We start from the raw sequence: 19123 nt of genomic DNA on the forward strand, positions 1-19123 counted from the left end.
ATAATAAGATACTTTCTAGTGATATGCCTACCTATTCTTTGTCCCCACGTACTACCCGTGGGAAACCTAAAGTACAATATTCTCCTGATATATATGCCAAGTCTAAATATCTCATTAACCATTATATGTCAACTCATCGTTTATCTAAGTCATATGCATCATATTTGTGTCAATTATCTAGTGTATGTGTGCCAACTAAGTTGCAGGATGCTCTATCTGATCAAAACTGGGTAGATGCAATGCATGTTGAGATGGAAGCCTTGAACAAGAATGCTACTTGGGAGTTAGTTCATTTACCAAAAGGAAAAAAGGCAGTTGGGTGCAGATGGATGTTTACTTTGAAGCACAAGGCTGATGGTTGGGGATATATCCCGATCAAGTTCCAACTGATAAAGAACGTTATCAACGACTTGTGGGGAAGTTGATTTATTTGGCTCATACTCGTCCAGATATTGCGTATGCTGTAAATATAGTAAGTCAGTTTATGCACTCTCCTAGTGTAGATCATATGGGGGCTGTGACTCGTATTTTAAGGTATCTGAAAGTAACTCCTGGCAAGGGGTTAATTTTCTCCAAGTATGGCCATACAAATGTAGAAGGGTATACAGATACTGATTGGGCAGGTTCAGCCACAGATAGGCGTTCGACATCTGGGTATTTTATGTTTGTGGGTGGCAATCTTGTTACATGGAGGAGCAAGAAATAAAAGGTGGTGTCTAGATCTAGTGCTGAGGCCGAGTATCGGGGAATGACCCATGGTGTATCTGAGTTACTATGGTTGAGAAGATTGTTGAAAGACCTTGGTTTTGGGCCTAATAAACCCATGGAGTTATATTGTGACAATACGGCTGCGATTACAATTGCTCATAATCCTGTACAACATGACCGTACAAAGCATGTGGAGGTTGATCGAAATTTCATTAAGGAAAAGTTGGATGCGGAGATTGTGTCCTTCCCCTTCATCCGTTCAGAGTATCAGTTAGCTGATGTTCTTACGAAAGCTGTTTCTACAAGTATCTTTCTCAACTCGCTTGACAAGTTGGGCATGCGTGACGTCTTTGCTCCAACTTGAGGGGGAGTGTTGGCGAGTAGAGCATATCCTATTCTATTTGGGTTTTATTTATTTTTTCCTTTTGTGTAGATATTATGTAATTAGGATTCCACTTATTTCCTAATTAAACCCTACTAGGGTTTGTAACCTGTATTATAAATACCTCATTTCGGAGAATGAAATATATCTGAAAATATTCTACCCATATTGTTTGACTGAATTAAGATGTGCGAACATGTAATTACTAAGAACAAAAGTCATCTGCTTAATCTCACATTTAATTTTCCTTTACTTCCCTTGTAGTTTAATTGTATTCCCTGACCATGATCCCATCTGTCAAAACCAAGTTCAAATAAGGGAGAATTTTTAAGGAGATATATTGATGACTTTTGGGGGGAGTTTTTTCTTAGTAAAACTTTTGTGGTTTTACTCAATAACCAAGTTACTCTTTTTACTCGATTTGGAAACAATTATGTTTGATGGTGGAACCAATTTACTCAAACCAATTACGTTTGATGGTGGAACCAATTTACCAAATAGTTCTTAGTCTAACGGTACTTCTCTTCTCAATATTGAAAGAGAGCAGAAGTTTGAATTCACCTCCCTATTAACCAAAAAATGATTATTCATAAAGCTCAGACACTTTCTCAAGGCTAGGCGTATGATATGCGAATATACTTGCTAACAAAAATTTACTTGATTTTTTTAAGAACAAAAATGAAAATTAAAAACTCAAAAAAGCTAAAAAAAAGAAAAAAAAAGGTTATCTGAGAGATTATCTAGGAGTTAAAAGAATGGAGTTTCACTAAAATACCCAAAATGGGGGCTGAAATTATAAAAATACCCAACACCCAAAACACTTTATAAACATACCCAAAACTCATCATTACACACACTCAAAACCCATTTATAAACATACCCAAAACCCATCATTACACACATACCCAAAACCCATTTTGGGTATGTTTCTATGTTTAAATAGTGCTTGGGCATTTTTATAAATACATGTCTAGGATTGGGTATTTTTATAAATATCTATTAAATGGACCAAGCAAGTGGGCCAAATCAATCATAGAAGATTATTTTGGGCCTGGCCCCGGGCCCGATATATCTAGAAAATTTTTGGCCGTTGGACATCATATTCAGATGTTATTATAGTCAAAAGACTTTAAGAAAACACTAACACCCAAGCCAACGGTAACTTTCTTGTCTCTGTCTTCTCCTTCCCCTTTCTGTCTTCCCCTTTGCTGCTCCAAATTCCAATTAAAACCCCAAAACCAAACTTCACCAACACAAAAGTTCTTAGCTTTACATCACAAATGGCATTAAAAGAAGCAGCTTCACTCACTTCACTGAAACAACAAGAACAACAAGAAGAAGAAGAAAGAGAGAGGTTCATAGTTTTGAGCGGCACTTGCAAAGTGGTGGAGTATTTGCAGCCAGTGATGTCAAAAGAGCTTCTTTGCAAGTTTCCAGACAACTCTGCTTTCGATTTTGACTACACTCAGAGCTCAATATGGTCCCCTTTGGTCCCTCGAGCTCATGCTCCTATGGATTTGGACTCGGATTTCGATTTCATGACGCCAAGGAAGCTCAATTTCGAGATGGGGTTGAAGTTGGAAAGTCAAAGCAGCATCAAGAAAGTCAGTTCTAGTATTAAGAAGAAGATCTCCACCGCTGGATTTAATATTAGCAGGAGTGCTTTGAAGAACAAGATGATGAAGAGGAAAAAGAAGAAAAGCAAGATGGCATTGGCTTCTGATTTCTCTCCAACTCCTGTTAAGGTTCATTGTAACCCCTTAGCCTCAAAGGTACTGCCTTTATCATCTGGGTTCTGAGATCTTTCTGTTTTATTTATTTATTTTATATACATGTTTATTGAAAATTTCTTACTTTTTATAAGCTGAAAGAATCTGGGTTAGAGCAGAAGGTTAATATCACTGAATCTGAGATTACCCATTTGAGATTTTCTCTGAAAATTTTGGATTCTGGGAATTTCAGAAAGATGGATGACAATTTACAAGCTATTTGAAGCAATATGAAATTTTTTGGGGAAAGAGATGAGAATTTAAAGCAACCCATAAGGATGCAGTTGTTAGCATCAAAGTTTTGGGAATTTGTTTTCTGTTTTGCAGGGGAAAAACTTAGAACTAAAATCAATCTGGTGACTGGATTTCTAACATATGAAGGTTTTGTAATTTGTGTTCAGGTATGGAATAAGGTGCTAAAAGCTGCCTCTAAACATTTCAAGAAAAAGAAGAGAGATCCCATGGACCATGTGAGGCTCTCCAATTATCTGAGAGATGGAAATATTTGAAGGCTTCCCCCATTTATAATTCTTTATTGTTTCATTATTTTGTTAAATTCATTTCATTGTCTTTGTAACCTGCATTCTCATTAACAGCAACATTAATAGTGCCACTTAGAATTTAGAAAGAGATTTAATCGTAGACATGGTTTAGCCAAGTTAATTAGAGCGAATGTACTCCCAATCCTACGTCTGAGTTTAAATCCCACTTCTCGTAATTTAAATTAGATTAAAGTTGAATGTGATTTGTACTCAAGCAAACCATGCATTCATAAAATTCTGCACTAAAATTGTGACCCTGCACACTAAATCAACTGCTTTAATTAAAGCTTGCCAACATAACCTCAATCAAGCTTTCAAATGAAGCAGATGAAGACCCCCCATCACCAACAGCCCTCCTACACACTCCACTCATCTCCTGCACCCTCTTCCTCAGCTCATCATCACCGTCCATCACACACCTCACAGCCCTCTCAATCTCATCAGCCACCACAAAATTATCTCCACCGTTCTTTCTGTAGTCCAATCTCAGCTCCACAGCCAGTCCCAAGTCCCTCACCATCTGAAACGCATTGATCTGCTGCTCCGCATACAGAGGCCAAGTCACAACAGGCACACCATGCCACAGGCTCTCCATTATTGAGTTCCAACCACAGTGTGACACGAAGCAACCCACCGCCCTGTGGGCCAGGATCTCCACCTGTGGGGCCCACCCACATAAAATCCCGACCCCACTGGTCCTCTCCAAGAACCCTTGAGACAGAAACTCCTCGTGACTTGTGTGCTCCTCTGGCACCACAAGACTCTGTTCTAAGCCAATAGCAATCTCTCTCAGCTGGGCCTCATCAAAGCTTCCAAAGCTCCCAAAGCAGAGGAGCACCACTGATTTTAAAGGCTGATCATCAAGCCACGTCATGATCTTGTCAAATTTGCTGTGATGATCAGACTGCTGCGCAGGATGCTCGCCAATCAGGGGCCCACTGTGTAAACAGGAGGGGTTTCACCATCCGAAAGTGAACCAACCGCATGGGATTCGAGCTCAACAAATGTGTTGACGATTATACCCTTCGTTTCCTTGAACCTCCTGGCATGGTTTGCGAAGGAAATGTACCCTTCGCTGCTGAAAGCAAATGAAGGAATTACGCTTGCAGGAACAGGGTTGACATAACTCGGTACCACTGACTCGGAGTCCGATTCTTTAAACACCGTGCCGACTCGGTCGTAGAGGCTCGAAAGGTGGAGCAGGAAGCCGAGAAAGCCAGCACCAGAAGTGAAGAACAGAAATGATGGAACCTTGAGTTCGTTGGCCACGTCGATCATGGTGGTGCAGAACATATCAACCACTAAACCAGAAACAGAGCAACTGGGCAAGACATGGCTGGCAATGGCTTCTCTCACATGGTTCTTGTAGCCCTCTATGTAGACTGTGATGTATTTTTCACGAGACTGTTGAAGAAGCTCAAGTGGGCGGTTCACAGTGGGAAGGTCTATGATTTTGATGTGGCCGTGGGAGGCAGCAAGCGGTTGTGCGCTGGTGTTTGAGTTCAGAGTAGCAGAGGGTTCAAATGGCGGTTTCATGACGAGAATTGTGATTGAGAATCGATCACAGCCGTCCAATAATCGTTTCGAAAACTCTATTGCTGATACAAGATGGCCAACGGCCGGTGTGGGAACGAAAACCAGCTCTGCTCTCTTCATGTTTTATGCTGCTTTGTTTTTTTCACTCTGTGTCTTTCTTGATGGTGCATGTTTGATATGTACTGAGAGCACTTGAGAGTGGATGAAGGATTGATGCACGTCTTTCAATTTTATGAGAATAAAAAAAATTTCCTTGTCAATTTTATGAGAGAGAAAAATTCCCAATGATAATGAGGCATGTAATGTAATGAATCTTAGAGTTTAAGATTCTAGTTGGAGGAACCATTGGTCCATTGATTCATCTGATATGATGGTGGAAACCATCTCAAACCCATCACAAGGGAAAGTCATAACTCCAAGTCTGACTTAGCAAAAAGCAAAGAAAGAGTGGATGATGACGTGGTGATTCCATCACGGAGTCTAAAGCAAAAGAGGAATTCATGTAATTACTCAAAAGGGTAATTGCAAGCCTCTGTAAGAAGATCACGACAAAGCAAATCATCATCGTGGTTGGAAATTTATGTCTTGCACGTCAAAGAAAACAAAGCTAGCCTTATGAAGGAGAAAACTAGAAGAGGGATGTGGTGGAAGCCACTACATGAAAGTCCAAAAAGAGAAGAAACAAAGCAAGATTGACTTCTTCCTCTCTTGGCATGCGGCAAGCTAACAGGTCCTTGAAATCAAGGACTCACCTCAATGCCATCAGGAAGGGATTTTACAAGCCAATGTTGTTGACTGAAAATCCAAGAAGGCCCACCACGTGATTGTTAGTGTTTAATAAGCTTTTTGATAAAAATGGAGGAATGAGTATATTGAAGAAGAGAGTGAAGGAAATAAAATGCTCTGTAAAGCCTTTTGTATTTCGTTGGGTATATCAGGAGCTGTTTCACTCACAGCTCATATTACTGTTAGAAGAGAGAGAGAGAGCTAGACAAATCCTAGCTTCAATCTCAACCATCCAACTACACTATTAGTAAGATTATGACACCTGTCCAGTCAAGTCCTATGAGACTTAACAAACCGTTTGACTATTATAGACAGCTTAGCCTATGAGCTAAGTATAACACTAAACCAGCAATTACATACTAAATCAGTTTACCATTTTGCACATTAACACTCCCCTTCAAATTGTGAACTGATTTCACCCCAAGCAATTCTCTGAGATAAGAGAATTGTTCTCTTGCCAAAGCCTTAGTGAAGATGTCAGCTACTTGCTCCTTTGTAGGACAATGAATCAAGTTGATTACACCCTGTTGTAGAGCTTCTTTGATGTAGTGATACCTCCGGTTTATGTGTTTGGTTTTCTGATGAAAGATCGGATTCTTGGTGATAGCAATGGCTGAGGTGTTATCACAGTTTAGGGGTGTTGCCACAGTCTGCATTTCACCAAAATCTTCTAACACAAACCGTAACCAAGTAGCTTGTGCAGTTGCCTCTGATGCACTCACATATTCTGCTTCAGCTGTGGATAGAGCAACACATTGTTGCTTCACGGATGCCCAAGAGAATACTCCACTACCGAATGTAAAGGCATATCCCGATGTACTCTTCATATCATCTTCTGATCCAGACCAATCACTGTCACAGAAGCCTACCAAAACTGATCCTTCTCCTTTCTTATATTCCAAACCAAAGTCAAGTGTACCCTGAACATACCTTAGTACCCTCTTGGCAGTTCCATAATGTTTATTTGTGGGGGAATGCATAAATCTAGCCAACAGACAAGCAGCATACATTATATCTGGTCTAGTTGCAGTGAGGTAGAGTAGACTTCCCACTAGTTTTCTGTATTCAGCTTCATTTGCAGCTCCACTTTCATCATCTCTCTTCAATTTATCAGCTGGTACAAGAGGAATACCAACCGGTTTACAATCCTGCAGACCAAACCTTTTCAAAAGTGTGGAAGCATATTTCTTCTGGTGTATGAAAATGGAGTTTTCACTTTGGATAATTCCCATTCCTAGAAAGTGATGTAGCAAACCCAAATCTGTCATCTCATACCTCTGCATCATATCAGTCTTGAAATCTTGCATTAGTTCTTGAGAATTCCCTGTATAAACTATATCATCCACATAGATAGATACTATGACCAGATCTGAGGTTCCCCTGTCTTTAACATATAATGTTGCCTCACTTGTGCTCCTTTTAAAACCACATTGCACGAGATAAGAGTCTATTTCTCCATACCAGGCTCTAGGAGCTTGTTTCAAGCCATACAAGGCTTTGTGCAATTTATACACTTTATCCTCTTCTCCTTGCACAATAAAACCATCGGGCTGCTCTACATACACCTCCTCTTGAAGCACTCCATTCAGAAAAGCTGATTTCACATCTAATTGATACATTTTCCAACTATTCTTTGCAGCCAAGGCAATGAGAGTTCGTATAGTATCCAACCTTGCCACTGGTGCAAAGGTTTCATTATAATCTATTCCGGGCTTTTGTGCATAGCCCTTTGCAACTAGTCTAGCTTTATGCTTTTGAACCGAACCATCCAAGTTCAACTTAGTCTTGTACATCCATTTTACTCCAATTATAGGTTTGTTGAAAGGTCTATTTACCAATTCCCACGTCTGATTCTTCTCAATCATGTTCATCTCATTTTCCATTGCCTTCTTCCAAGCTTCATCCTGTGCAGCTTCATCAAAGTTCTCAGGCTCCACTATGCATGAATGGCACTTTGCCTAATGAACTTGTCCATTAAAAATCCAGTTGACGAACAATCGGTGCAAAGTCTCAAGTCCGCAAATTATGGATTAATGGGCTTAAATTCCAAAAATGCCCATTAATTCCCAATTTGTCAATTGAAGACTCAAGTGGTACAAAACCACGCTGTTGTGAATTTTAGACAACCTGAAAAATTGAGATTATAAAGATTAGTCTAAACACAAATTATACTCGCAAGTGCACAAGGTCAATCGTAATATAGCATGGCAAATACGAGGTCATTCCCACGAGGATTGAGTTCAACTTCCAATTAGTCTAACCTAATTTCCTTCACAAAATACTTTAACTACTCTAATTATATAAACAAGAAATTAAACACGTAGCACACTCACGTAAACACAAAAGGGGTTTTTGAAAGAATGATTTAATTAACAACGAAATTAAAAGACAAAATAAGTAGAAAGTCACGAAACACAAGGATGAGAAATTCAAATTGATAAAAGCACTAGGACAATGAATTCACCACTAGTAATCCGATCTAGCCTCTTATTCACCTACCTATTTACTAACCATTTGATGTCGCCGCTTAGTTTTCCTTTTTCATGAATTACCTATGGTATTTAGGCTAACTCGTATATTCCTACATGCAATTCGCCTATGGTATTTAGGTCAAATATCAACTCATAGGAACTCATTAAGATCAGTGAAAACCTCGAACAAGCATGTAAACCCTAGGAGTATGGTATTTACCCTAGACGAATTACAAATCCTAATCACAAGAAGCAAGCCAAATTAAGTATGGTATTTACTCTAATTTGCATCCGATTACTCAATTAAAAGTCTAGATGGTGATCAAGCATCAAGATAATCAACCAAGTTATTAAGCACAATGATTACGAATCCAACATCAAACGGCAAACAATAGATAGGTAAAATAAGAAAACTAGATTATCATACTAGGGCTACATCATGCCCTAGCAAAGAAAATTAGTTACACATAATCTTAGAATTCTACATAAACAAAAACATAAGGAAGAAACAATAAAACCTAGCCAATGGCGGTACTCTTCCGGCGTCTCCAATTTCTCCTCGTCTTTTTCGTCCCCCTAAGGAGTTGTTTCTCATGCTTAAATAAGACACCCCACATCTATTCTTACCCTAGCTGGGCTTTTACAGCAGCCCAACAATAAAGAAAAACCTAATTAAAACATAAATCCAAAATGGGTAAGTACTTGACTCCTCTTCCTACTTGGACTGGGATAACATGTCAATTACTTTGCTTGCACGTTTGGGGATGTTCCTCCTCCAAGAAAAATTGGGAAAAATATGTAAATTGTAGATTTTTGTCTTATCTTTCCATCCATATATCGCACGCCTTGAGGAAAAATCAGGAAAGTCTTCAAATGGTCATTCTTCCACAGCAGCACAGTTTTGACGGGATTGCATCTTATGCTGACTTAACTTCAAAGACTGCTCTCATTGGCTGCTCCGAAAATTCTAGAAAAATTCCACAATCATCTTTAAGATCTTAGCTTTCATCTCCAATTGGTCTTGGGCTAAAACTCCACCAAAAAGTCATATTTCCGTTGAAAACACATTACTTGCTCTGGAAAGCTGAAATTTGAGAAAATAAAGTAATAAGTCCTTTTTAAACCAAATTCTCTTACAAAAACTAAGTATAAAGAGTACATAAATATGTAATTTTATGGACTTATCACACGCTAAATCCCAAGTGGTACAAAACCACCCAAAATCCCTAGTGGTACAAAACCATGCCAAAACCCCAAGTGGTGCAAAACCATGTCACAAGTCCAAGTGGTACAAAACCACGCAAATTAAAAAATCTTTTTGGAACTACATCGGTTTGATCATGTCAAGAGTACGTAGGCAATCTAGCATTCTACTAGACACAATCACAACAAAATATGAATCACTAGTTACATCAACCAAATTCCCCCAAATCAAATCTCTCTCCATACAAATCAATTTGGAACTATGTCGGTTTGATCCCATCAAGGGTACGTAGGTGGTCTAGCATCCCACTAGATGCAACCGCAACCTAATTTGAATCCCTAGTTTATTATAACCAAATTCGCCCAAATACTTTCCAAAATTCTAATGTCAATTGTAGAAAATTAGTGGGTTCATCAAAATTGCTCGTTATTTTTCTTGGACATTAACAATAAGAAAAATGGTAAAAAACCATCCAATTTTTCTCATGAGTCGTCTACCCACACAAATTTCAATGAGATTAAATTCAAATATCTAAACACAAATTCTCAATTAGTAGGCCACACTTACCCATTAATTTTCAATTTTTCTCATGGGTCATTTACCTATGAAAATCTTAAAATCTCCAAATTGTCTCAAAGTCACAAATTCTAAATTAGTGGGCCACACTTACCTATTAATTTCTAAATTCCAAACTATGTTGGTTTGATCCCTTTGAAAGGGTACATACAGTGGCGGATCCACAGAGGTGCAAGGAGGTGCAGCTACACTTCCTCTCGCCGAAAAACGCTTTGGAAGTGGCAGAGATTGCCCCTTTTGCTCTACCTGAAGGTGTTGGCTGCACTAAGAAGAACCTGATGCGCGATGAAGAAGATGATTTCTAAACCCTTTCTTTTTCTTAAACGACGTCGTTGGGTTCACCGTTGGGTTTTAATAAAAGTGTGTGTTTTGATTGTTATTTTAACACCTTTTTTTGTCTTTTCCTTTTTCCAAATCTATTTCTCCCTCCTCCCAATACAATCACACTAAACCCCAAATTCTTTTTTTCTCAACCGCATGTATCTCTAGCCCTAACCCTCCTGTCAATTTAAGAATCATCCTACTCCGTTTCAATTGTATAACTAATTGGATAATATTAGGTTTTGAAATTGATTATTATATTTAATTGAATATGAAGCTTTAATCAGATTTACTGATTTAGTTTCATTATATTTTATTATTTATAATTTTTCTTCACAAAAAGTTACTTATAGCATCTACACCTTGCCTTTCAAAACTCTGGTATTATTTAAATTCTAAAGGTAATTGGTTATTTGATTTTTTTTTTTTTTTTTTTTTTTGCTTTTAGTCTTTTAAATATTGCCCATCCCCTGAAGAATTTCTGGATCCGCCACTTGGTATGTAGGTAATCTAGAGATTCAATCTAGATGCAACCGATTTGACCCAAAAAAAAAAAATCTAGATGCAAGCGTCAAAATCTTCCGAACAGAATCCCGTTTATTCTTAACCAAATTCGCCCCCAAACACATTTCCATATCGAATCCCTGGTTTATTAAGCTAAATTCACACAAACACTTCTCAATACTCGTGAGTTGTGTGCTCCTCTGGCACCACAACTTGCCCTTGGGCGGGTCTTTGCGTACGGACCACAAGGCCCCACTGTGTAAACAGGAGGGGTTTCACCATCCGAAAGTGAACCAACCGCATGGGATTCGAGCTCAACAAATGTGTTGACGATCAGGGCCGGTCCTAACATTTTGAGGGCCCTGTGCAAAACTTAAACGGGAGACCTCACATCATCTAATATGAAAATATTTATGATAAAAAAAATTTGCCATGACTTAATACCATAAGATAATTTTTTTAATAACTAAAATTCATCATCGATTAGCATGCAATGGCAATCATAAATGAAATTCACAAAAATTTTAATGTTTCAATTTGAGTAAAAGGAAGAGGAAGAAGAAGACAAGAACTCTTTTTGTTTTGTTTTGAGTGGGTGAAAACTTACACTACAAATTTTTTTGATTGATTGGAGAAAGCTTGTATATATTGCTTTCCTCTTCTTTGGCGTGTTTCCTTATTTTTGTTTTTTTTAACATGTTTTTCATTTTTTTTTTCTTGGTAACAAAAAGAGAAGAAATGTAAATACAACTACTGAATAACACAATACTGACTCAAACCCGACTTACCTACTAAAATTAAGGCGTTGATTTCCAACTCATCCAAATAGTCGCTTGTGTTATTGTCATGCACGCTCAAATGCATTTTGTTAAACTACAGTTGTCCACAAATTTGCCAATATATATTTATATACAATTAAAAGCATACATGTTAAGCATTTTGTACTAAACTACCATTTTTTTGATTACTTTCACCTTGGTTGCTCTCAAGGCTCTTGCAACGTGTTAAGCATTTTGTACTAAACTACCATTTTTAATCGATGAATCCAACAACTTTCTAGTACTAATTGGAATTGCACGAATCAAATCCACCTCTTATGCAAAAAGACAAGTTGCAAAGTGGACAATCGTAGTTTAACAAAATGCGGACGTCTGCATTAGAGCAAAACTCTCTCTATATATATATATTTGAGTGTGCATAACAATAACACAAGCGACTATTTGAGAATGTACATGTGGCCTAAAGTACATGTGGTCTTATTTTCTTGTAACCGAAAAAAAAAAAGGTACATGTGGATTGTTTGGGGAATCTAGAAACCACAATTAAATGCATTCTCAAATAGCCAAATATTACAACATCTTCAGACCAAAAAATATATATATATATATTACAACATCTCAGATAGGTATTACATGATCTACCACTCTAGTTATTCTGTTGCTGCAGTGCAGGTGTACAACTTATTGTTCAACAGAAAACACAAACTAACTTAACTTGAACTAAGTCCATAATATAAATAAGATAAAGAGGCCATGGAATGGAAACTCTGGATCCAGATAATGGAGGGATCAAGGGGTGTATGGCGTTGGAATAAGATACAGAGGAGTTTTCTTATGGACTGTGAGTCCGAACACTTCGGTCATGTTCAATGTTTCAGCCAATTTACTACCGTCCCTAGGCAACTTCCAATCGAACCAAAACAGTAGGTTGGCAAGCACATATTCAGCTGAAGCAACCGCAAAGGCGAGTCCGGGGCACACCCTTCTTCCACCACCAAACGGGAGGAGTTCGAACTCTTGACCTACCAAACCGATGGAGTTCTCCTCAAACCTCTCTGGCCTAAACTCTTCTGGCTTGTCCCAGACTCTGGGGTCTGTTTGTATTGCGAATGCATTCACAAAAACTTGTGTTTTCGCAGGGATGTCGTAACCTCCCAATTTTACATCTGCAGTTGTTTCACGAGGAAGTAAAAGAGGAGCTGGAGGATGAAGCCTTAGATTTTCTGTGATTACACATGACAAGTACTTCATTTCCTTGATGTCACTCTCGTCTACATATCCCCTTTTCCCCGCCACTCTTCTTACCTCTTCTTGGACTTTCTTCATCACCCGTGGATTTTGCGAAAGCTCAGACATTAACCATAGCATTGATGTCCAACTAGTATCACTTCCCCCAACAAACATGTCCTAAATCATGAAATTAACAAGCCAAATCAATCTTCATCCATATATATTTTTATTAGAAAATTATACGTAAAACCATAAGTATTAGGGTTTATCAATGTTCAAGATAAAGTAAGTGAATGAGTATAATGTGAGTATAGTAAGCTAGGGAGGGGGGGATATAGACCTGCATAAGTGCTTTGACATTGAACTCAAAGTCGAGCGAGCCATCCTTTTCAAGGTCGAGGAGTAAATCCACAATATCCTTCTTACGAGGCTTACCGTCTTTCTGCGCTGCTTTATGTTCGTCAATCAACTTATCATAAAATCCATCAAATTCACGTCGAATTGATTTCAAACGTGCAATGTAGCCTCTGGCACGGTCAACCCATTTCAAAGAAGGGTAGAAATCTCCAAAGCTGAAAGTCATCATCTGAACCATCAACTCCTTTATGACCTTTTCAAACCAATTGTCTTCTTTGTCCTCAAACTTCTGTCCAAGAACGCACCTGCAGATGATGTTGTTGGAGGTTGACACCAGCAGCGGCCCCAGATTGATGGGAACCCCGTTTGTGCTGGCGGAGGCTTTGCGAATCTTGCTGACCAGCTCTGCACATTCTTCCACCCTTGCGTACTGAAACTGCTGCACTCTTTTCAGGCTCAGAAGCTCAAGAACAACAACTTTTCGAGCTTTTCTCCAGTACTCCCCGTAAGGAGCAAACGCAACGTTATAGCCGTCGAAGAACAATATAGTTGCAGCTGTAGTTTGAGGCCGGCCGGAGAAACCAATGTCTTGGTTCTTCATCATGTCCTTGGCCAGTTCTGCAGATGAAACTACCAGCGTTGGAAGTTTGCCAAAGTGCATGAGCATTATATCGCCATACTTCTTCGACAGATCACGAAGAGAACGGTGTGGGAATTTGCCTAGCTGGTGAAGGTTCCCAATCAGAGGCAGTGTTGGTGGGGAAGGTGGCAGTTTGTAGTTTTTCCCACTTGAAGATGATCTTGTAAGTGAAAACAAAATGTATGCAGAAAGCAAGAGAAGAGGAAGCAGGAAAATATTGCTCTGAAGCTGTTGCCACATTTCAATGAAAAGTGGTAATGCAGCCATTGTTCTACTTTTTGCCTTTTGCTTTTGGCTGCTCACATGTAATTAATATATGTGCCCTTCTTCTTCATCTTTATATAGAGAAGCTGCAATTCAAACTTGCATGCGCCTACACGTTAGTTGTCATCAACTTGTGAATTATTTAATTCTGTACAATTATTATTGAGAGAAGTTGTTGGGAAATTACATAATGCATTAATTGAGCCATTTTTATAAAATAAGGTGTCTTCCAAGGTTAGGTTTTAGCCTAGTTTATTGTATATTTGTCTTTTTTATTTTTATTTAGTAAAGGTTGTTACGTGCTTCTATTTTTTTTTATTTTTTTTTATACAAACGATATTGATGGAGGGTTTTCTCACAAACATATTGTAAATATGTTATGGGAATTCGAACCTGAGACCATTGATAGGCAAGTCAGTGTCATTTTCCACTGGATTAGATCTTCCTACACCCTAAACCCTATAAAAAGAGAAAGTCGAGAAAAAGTGAGCTGAGAGCATCCACAGTAGGGGGTGTAAATTCGGGGGTGTAAAGCCACTTTTACATCCCCTTTACACCTCCGGGGGGTGTAAATACGTTTTTTGCTCCAATGGGAAAAGATGTAAATCTAAGATGTATAATTGTTTTGTTTATCTTAATTCGTTTTTGTGTTAAATTTGTATTTTGTGTTTGCTTTATAAAATTATTATTTTTTGTATTAGGTTAATTTTATTTTTTCAAACAAATAGACCTAAAAATATTTAAATTCGGAGAAGCTGCTGATTCTTCATAAATAAATAAAAAAAAGCTGCTGATTCTTCATTAAAAAAAAAAAAAAAAAACTGCTGCCTGGCCAGATTCTTCATTTAAAAAAAAGCTACTGCCTGATTCTTCATAAAAAAAAGCTGCTGGCTGTTGCAAACTACCCGTTGGGGGGGGGGGACATGACAACCAAAAAATTGCCTCGCATGTGAATTTTTTTTTCCAGCAATTACTGTAGCCGCGGTCCCAGCCTTTTATGCTGACTTTTCTTCATTTTTCTTCCCTTTTCTTAAGTGGGTCCCGCTTGCAAAAGATGTAAAAATAGATGTAAATGTACATTTTATTTTACATCTCTGTGGTGGTGATGTATATTTACAACCCTTTACATCTCCCCATTGAAGACGATTCCGATGACAAGGAATATACACCCCCATATACACCCTCCCATTGTGGATGCTCTGAGGGCGTTTTTTAAGAACAATGTAGGCCTTATTTGCCTTAAAGTAATATATCCATTCAAGAGAAAAATGTAGGCCTTAAGACTTTTTCTACTTAAAAGCATATGGTTTTTCCTTTTTTCCTTTTTCCATTAATGCTACAATTTCTTAGTCTAGGAACCACTCCTAAAAAGAGAGGGTGAGATGGAAAGTGACAGAAGGAAGAAGAAGATGGGAAAAAAAATAAAAAATGAAGGCATTGGGAGAGATGAGATATGGGGAGAATAAAAATAACAAAAGAAAGAAAAAGAGGGGTTGTATAGAGAGAAGGGAAAAGAGCCTTGGTTAGTGAGAAAGATTCCATCCATATATTTTTATTAAATTACCATTGTAAATATTTTATTATGGAAAAGATTATCCTCTTATATTTTATTACATTATTACTATTTATGTGCAGCTACAACAAAATTTATTATATTTAAATCATTAGACATGACTAATTTGGTTAAGAGCGTTGACCACCCAAAATTGTCACCAAAATAAATTAGTTACTTAAAAATATGTGACTATTGCTTCCTTTTTTTTTTTTTGTAGTGAATTGTATTTGAGTGTCGGCTATTTTAATTTATTATTTTTTATACAAGCGATATTTTACTTTAATTTAATCTATACTATAAGAGGAATTTGAACTCGGATGCAGAGTAGGGAGCACATTCGTTTTAGCCAACTTGACTAAGTTCATACGTGCAATTATTTTTTACAATTAAACTACTCAATTTGATGTAGGAATTTTCCTTATACAATTAAATTGCTTGCTTTGCTGCATGCAATTTCATTTCAAAAAAGTATATGCATGGCCAGCTAAAATTTTGAAGATACCTTTTCGAATGAGCCAAGCCAATAGGATGAAATTAAAAGAGTTCCGCATCATGAACTATGTACCGCACACATCACTTAAATGGGCTATAGAAAGTAAGTCATAAAAGATTCCCAACATATCATAGGATTCCCTTTCTTAAAAATCTGCACTTTTCCAAACCCAAAAAATAGATGGAATTCTAGGATTCCTCCTTGGGGCAAATACTTTCCGTCATTAATCATTTGGAGATAGTATTTCAATACTATACGTATGCATATAGGTTTATCCTTCATCCTTTTGAAAGTTTCGATGTAAGAATAAGGGTCTTTATGACACAATCAATAATTCAATTCATTTTCAATTAGGTCTTGCTCTAGCCTCTTTGGGGGCTATTACGTCCTTGGTCGCTCATAAGGTAATTTTAATGTGGCCGATTTCCCCTCTTTTTCAATCAATTTCGCTACAGCACCTGCTGCTCTAGCTAATTGTCCACCCTTTTCTTTCCAAGTGTGATTTTTATGTTATGTATGGCTGTGCCTAAGGGCATATCGGTTGAAGTAGATTCTTCTTTTTGTTCTACCAATTGGGTCCCTCCCTTCATCACCCCCATGGGGATGGTCTATAGGGTTCATAACTACTCATCTTACTACAGGACGCTTATCTAGCCAACATTTAGATCCGGCTTTACCCAAACTTTTCTGGTTTACCCCAACATTCCCCACTTGTTCGACTGTTGTTGAGCAGTTTTTGGATATCGAACAGACCTCACTGATCCAATTTGAGTACCTCTACAGGATAGACCTCAACAGAAAATTGAAGAGTAACGACAGCAAGTGATTGAGTTCAATAATTCCTCATATAAAATTATTACTTTAGAGATATAGTAATATGGAGAAGACAAAATTGTTTCAAGCACCTACAGAATCAAAAGCGCCCCTTGTTTCAAAGAGAGAAGGACGGGTTACCATCATGTCTTTCAAATCAACTTCTCATCATAGGGCATCTTTTTAAAATGAGGATACTGCTGGCTTCACATTCAGCTGTACAATAATTTCAAGAAATTTTTTAATCGAACAACCTAGAATTGTTAGCAAGACATTAGGGCTGTAATTATGCGAAAGTGATGTTTGCCAAATCAATTATATAGGGAAGACCTACTGCAAAACAACTCTGTGTGGAACCCATCTACTTGTTCTTTGTTTTTTTCTGGTCTGAAGTCCATCTACTTGTTCACTCCACGCCATTGAAGTGCAGTCTATATAAAATGGTAAGGGTGCCCTAGTTTAGGCGTAAGTACTATGTGCGGGGTTTTGGGTTTTTATTTGTTGACAAAAACATTGAAGTATCTAAATCATAATATATCATATCTACATTGTTCTGACTATTGAAAAATTGGACAAAGGGGTAGCGATTCTTATGCCAAAATGAATTTCAACATCACTTTGACCGACAAAATTTCATTTGCTTATATCGAAGCTCATATTAAAGTTTATTGATTTTAATAAAATTAGAACATGTCATCTGTCACGCCATTTGGTGAATAAGATTTTTAAGAAATCTTTCGGTGCCTCTACAATATTAAGGCATCGAATAGTGCAAATCATGACATCTTATTTCAATGTTCATTAACAGACCTTCATACAATCAAGGCATCGGATGCAAGTAGGGTGCTAGATTTATTCCCTTTCTCAACCAAATAATATGAGTTAAAACAATTATATGTGGAACACAATAACACCCCTTTTAATCATGGGTGGTGCTAGAGGCACCAACTTGCTCACCAACTCTCTAATAGAGGTAGAGCCCGCCAATACAACGGGTCCCACGCTCTATTAGAGAGTTGGTGAGCAAGTTGGTGCCCAAAATTGGTGCCTCTAGCATTTTTCTTTAATCATTCAATCTAAAAGGGTATATGCAACAGCTGGCCAAGAGGTATATTCCACGTACACAAAATGTTACTTTCAACTACATGCCAATATTTCTACAGCGAAATTTCCAATTTCAAAATTCCAATTAAACATGCAAAAGGGAAATGAAATGTGATGTGATGTACTAGCTGTAGTGTCTGTTTGTATAGAAAGAAAAGAAAAGAAAATTCATTTCTGAGAGAAACCAGAAATTGAGTTTGTCGTCCTTATTATTTTCGAAGTGTCGCAATCAAGTTTTTTTGATCTATTGATGAATCATCCATTCTAGAAGAAATGGCATCCATCAAAACCTGCCACCATTAAAATCCATTTGTTAAAATGATATGAAGTCATAGTTACTTGTGCAAAGCGACATATAAATTTATAAAGAGAGATAAAGCCGATGTAATATATGTAGGGTCAGGCTAAGACTACTTTTTCCCCAAATCTTTAACCAAATCTAAACCAACATTAATTATTATTGCTCACTACATCATAGTAAAAAAGATAAATAGTATTTTTGGTGTGAAGGTGTAAACATAGAGTGTTGATTTCACCACTCCAATTTTATCCACTTACACTCTATTTTATAACTAAAAAAAGGCATAAACATATTTGTGGATTCTTATTATTTCGGTTGGAGCTTACAGCTTAGCATAATAACCTCACTTCATATAAGAATTATTTCCAATCTGAGGTCTAAATTTTTTAAGAAAAAATGAAAATGGCTTTCCAGGTCCAAATCAAAATGCAACGTGTTAACAGACATGGGCTTAGTCAAGTTGGTTAAAGTGGATGTGCTCACTCTGCACCTGATTTCGAATACCCCTCCTCATAATTTAGATTAGATAAAAGTAAAACATTGCTTGTATATATGTAAATAATTTTTTTTAAAAAAAAGCAATATGCAGCTGTATGCACAAGATTTGGCTGAATAATTGCTCAATATAAAATAATAGGTAAAGTATCTTGATTATCTTTTTTCCAACAACCCTGTTCCCTATATCTGCCCATTGTTTATTCCATAATCAATCAATTAATTGATTAACATCACCAAATTCTTGATACCTTCAAAGACACGATATTTTCTACCCAACATTTAGTTTGTCG

The 19123-nt window shown here is 37.5% G+C and overlaps 2 protein-coding genes and 1 pseudogene across 2 annotated transcripts; 1 reads left to right on the forward strand and 2 right to left on the reverse strand.

The window, feature by feature from the left end:
- The first annotated feature begins 2229 nt into the window (after positions 1-2229).
- On the forward strand, positions 2230-3472 carry LOC110767361 (uncharacterized). The gene is made up of 2 exons (XM_021970886.2): positions 2230-2862; positions 3261-3472. The coding sequence occupies exons 1-2, from the start codon at positions 2371-2373 to the stop codon at positions 3366-3368; spliced, it is 600 nt and encodes a 199-aa protein (XP_021826578.2). The 5' UTR covers positions 2230-2370; the 3' UTR covers positions 3369-3472.
- Positions 3473-3577: 105 nt separating this feature from the next.
- On the reverse strand, positions 3578-5191 carry LOC110767364 (UDP-glycosyltransferase 71K3 pseudogene; annotated as a pseudogene).
- Positions 5192-12331: 7140 nt separating this feature from the next.
- On the reverse strand, positions 12332-14101 carry LOC110748046 (phenylacetaldehyde oxime monooxygenase CYP71AN24-like). The gene is made up of 2 exons (XM_021948086.2): positions 13149-14101; positions 12332-12985 (listed from the first exon to the last, which is right to left on the reverse strand). Exons 1-2 carry the CDS (start codon positions 14070-14072, stop codon positions 12368-12370), a joined length of 1542 nt encoding a protein of 513 aa, XP_021803778.2. The 5' UTR covers positions 14073-14101; the 3' UTR covers positions 12332-12367.
- Between the last annotated feature and the right edge of the window lie 5022 nt (positions 14102-19123).

Source organism: Prunus avium, chromosome 3 (genome assembly GCF_965620075.1).
Source record: "Prunus avium chromosome 3, drPruAviu1.hap1.1, whole genome shotgun sequence".
Classification (NCBI taxonomy): Eukaryota; Viridiplantae; Streptophyta; class Magnoliopsida; order Rosales; family Rosaceae; genus Prunus; species Prunus avium.

Excerpts from the sequence above, each read along its gene's own strand:
- LOC110767361 (XM_021970886.2), top strand. The coding sequence starts at position 2,371 with ATGGCATTAAAAGAAGCAGCTTCACTCACTTCACTGAAACAACAAGAA. Across the intron at positions 2,863-3,260 it reads GTAACCCCTTAGCCTCAAAG|GTATGGAATAAGGTGCTAAA; the intron begins GTACTGCCTTTA and ends ATTTGTGTTCAG.
- LOC110748046 (XM_021948086.2), bottom strand. The coding sequence starts at position 14,072 with ATGGCTGCATTACCACTTTTCATTGAAATGTGGCAACAGCTTCAGAGC. Across the intron at positions 12,986-13,148 it reads ATGTCAAAGCACTTATGCAG|GACATGTTTGTTGGGGGAAG; the intron begins GTCTATATCCCC and ends TTCATGATTTAG.